At 47.9% G+C, this 2,716-nt stretch overlaps 1 protein-coding gene across 1 annotated transcript; it reads left to right on the top strand.

Annotated features, from left to right (window-relative positions):
• Positions 1–6: 6 nt before the first annotated feature.
• On the top strand, positions 7–2,111 carry LOC115271416 (zinc finger protein 551-like; the record flags this gene model as incomplete). The annotated part of the gene is made up of 1 exon (XM_029913900.1): positions 7–2,111. A coding segment is annotated over one exon (762 nt), but the record flags the coding sequence as incomplete, so codon positions are not given.
• Between the last annotated feature and the right edge of the window lie 605 nt (positions 2,112–2,716).

The raw sequence follows: 2,716 nt of genomic DNA, 5'->3' as shown, positions 1-2,716 counted from the left end.
CATCAGAGGATTCACACAGGAGAGAGACCGTATAAATGCTGTGAGTGCGGGAAAAGCTTCGCTTTCAAATCAGACGTTAATAAACATCAGAGGGTCCACACGGGAGAGCGCCCCTATGCATGCTGTGAGTGCGGGAGACAGTTCAGTCAGAAATCAAACCTTAGCACACATCAGAGAGGCCACGCAGAGCAGAGTCCCTACGAATGCTGTGAGTGTGGGAAAAAGTTCACTCAGAGCTCAGGCCTTATTAATCACCAGAGAATCCACACGGGAGAGCGACCCTATACATGCTCTGAGTGGGTGAAACAGTTCAGTGAGAAATCAAACGTTATTAAACATCAGACAGGCCACACAGGAGAGAGACCCTATGAGTGCTATGAGTGCGGGAAAAGGTTCACTCAGCGCTCAGGCCTTATTAATCACCAGAGAATCCACACAGGAGAGCGCCCCTATACATGCTCTGAATGCGGGAAAAAGTTCACTCAGAGCTCAGGCCTTATTAAACATCAGAGGATCCACACAGGAGAGAAACCCTATGAGTGCTGTGAGTGCGGGAAAAACTTCACTGAGAGTTCATCCCTTATTAGACATCAGGGGATCCACACGGGAGAGAGACCATATGAATGCTTTGAGTGCGGGAAAAGCTTCACTTTTAAATCGGACCTTATTAATCATCAGAGGATCCACCCACGAGAGCAGCCTGTGAATGCGGGAAAAGTTTCATCCGGAGCTCACACCTTAATAGACATCAGCGATGTCACAGGATAGAGACACACCATAAACACTTTGTGCAGGGCAGAGAAAAGATTGTTTTAAAGCCATTTGCTAATTCCCACACAGGGACTTTTTAGGGCTGTTTGAACCATTTGCATCACCCTGTTCTCTCAGCTCCCCCGGGTGAGTTGCCTGCTTTTCGTTTTGCAGGTCACCCTTCTCTGGAGTGAATCTTGTGGTCCTTTCTGCCAACTCCTTTGTCCTGTGGGTCATGGGAGTGTGTGTCCCTACGGCCAGGAGTGTCCATCAGCCTCAAGTGGGGTTAATAAGGGTGACCTCAGGTAGGGGAAATCTAAAATTGACCTGGGCTTTGCCTCCTCTAGGATTTTCCAGCTTGCTGGAGGTAGCTACCCTAATGTAAACACCCTGCTAGATGTGCAGTGCTGACGGGCACAGGGGTTGGGGTTAGCTAGCACCTTCCCCTTTGACCTGTCCTAATCAACACTTTCATACTCGAGACAGGCCCTGAGCATCACATTTATACCCTCACCACACTAGCAGAGCGATTGTTAGAGTCGCCAAGTTTCCCCCTTTGGCGACAGATTGTCTCATCCCCTGTTGTTCTCACACGGGTCCAGGTTGTGCTGGGCAGCAGGTATTTTTCTTTTTACCATTTCCCTTATTGAAAATCTATTTCAATATAACAAAGAGGAGGAGCAGGAGTGGGACAAATGTATCATTTCAGCCTCTGCGACACCAGAAGGAAATGGGGTGAGTCGGTGGGATTCCCTCCTTCCCCATCACCATCACTAGGCCCGCTCACTCCAGCAGCGCAGATGTCTGTCTGAGCCACAATGGAGTTTATCCACCTCTGTTTTACCCCTCCACCTCCCAAAGAGTCTCTGCACTTCATAGCAAATTGATCCTAAATCCGACTCGTTAGGGCTGGAGATGAAAGTGTCCCAGACCTGGATGGGGAATTTCTGTGGATCCCAAACACAGTGCGAACATTCCGAGTTTAAATCCCAGTTTCTGTCTATTGACAAAGCCACTTCTGGACATTTTCCTGCTGAGCTGGGATCGTTTGCACACGAGAAACTCGGCAGTTTTCTCCTATTACGATGATAATTTTCTTTTTTTGTAAATAACACGATTCCATAATAATGAAGTGCTGTTGAGTGAAGCCGGTTTGAATGGATCAGAGGAGAAAGTGACGGGGGAATCTGCTCACCTGGTTTTTGATTCATCCGATGGGAACCTGCTCTGGAATTTAATTTTATATGAAACTGAAAGTGACTTATACAGAGCTAGTTGAGTGGTGTTAAGAATAGTTTAGATTTAGTGAGCTGTGTTCTTCATTTTATTTGTTTTATACATTTCATTAAAATGAACAAAGAGATAGTGAGTCATGTCTTTCAATAAGCTACATGGGTCAGAACCGTGGAGCATCTGGGTGGAGATCAGCCAGTACAAGTTGGAGCCTTATCAGCTCCCTCTGTATTAACCCTTTGGTTCTCACATGAGAACAGCTGTGGGGAGAGGGGGGTGGGAACCCATCTCAGCTCCCACTGCATCCTAGGGAGCTCAGAGCATCGCAAGGGAAAATGAGCTCCCCTACGCAGGCTTTTAAGAGTACGGAGTTGGTGGAAGGGTGGGGTATCTCTAAGTAGGGGTGGGATGGCGGTGGATTTCTCTGCTGTCACTGTCATGACCAGGACCAGCCAGCATACCCGTCTGGTTTGCCCTGGGGTTGTGTCTGGTCAGGATCAGCTGAAGTTGGGGGTCTGGGTCGAAGGGTTGTAAATGGAGGGGAAGAGATTGTGCCTTTCAGCCATTGTGGTGTTGGCAGACTGAAGATGTGTTCGTGTTTTGGGGGAACATTGGGGAATGACTGAAAGAGGGCAGAGTTAAGGTTGTGTGGGCAACCTTAACTCTTAGTTTCCTATTTTTCAGGCGTGTGAGTTTTGCTGAAGTTGAGGTTCTCCAGGCAGACAACATCCCA

The sequence above is a fragment of the Terrapene carolina genome, unplaced genomic scaffold (assembly GCF_002925995.2).
Source record: "Terrapene carolina triunguis isolate 2854851 unplaced genomic scaffold, T_m_triunguis-2.0 Scaffold8632, whole genome shotgun sequence".
Classification (NCBI taxonomy): domain Eukaryota; kingdom Metazoa; phylum Chordata; order Testudines; family Emydidae; genus Terrapene; species Terrapene triunguis.
Note: the sequence above shows the minus strand (reverse complement) of the source record. Positions and strands in the feature narration are given on the sequence as shown.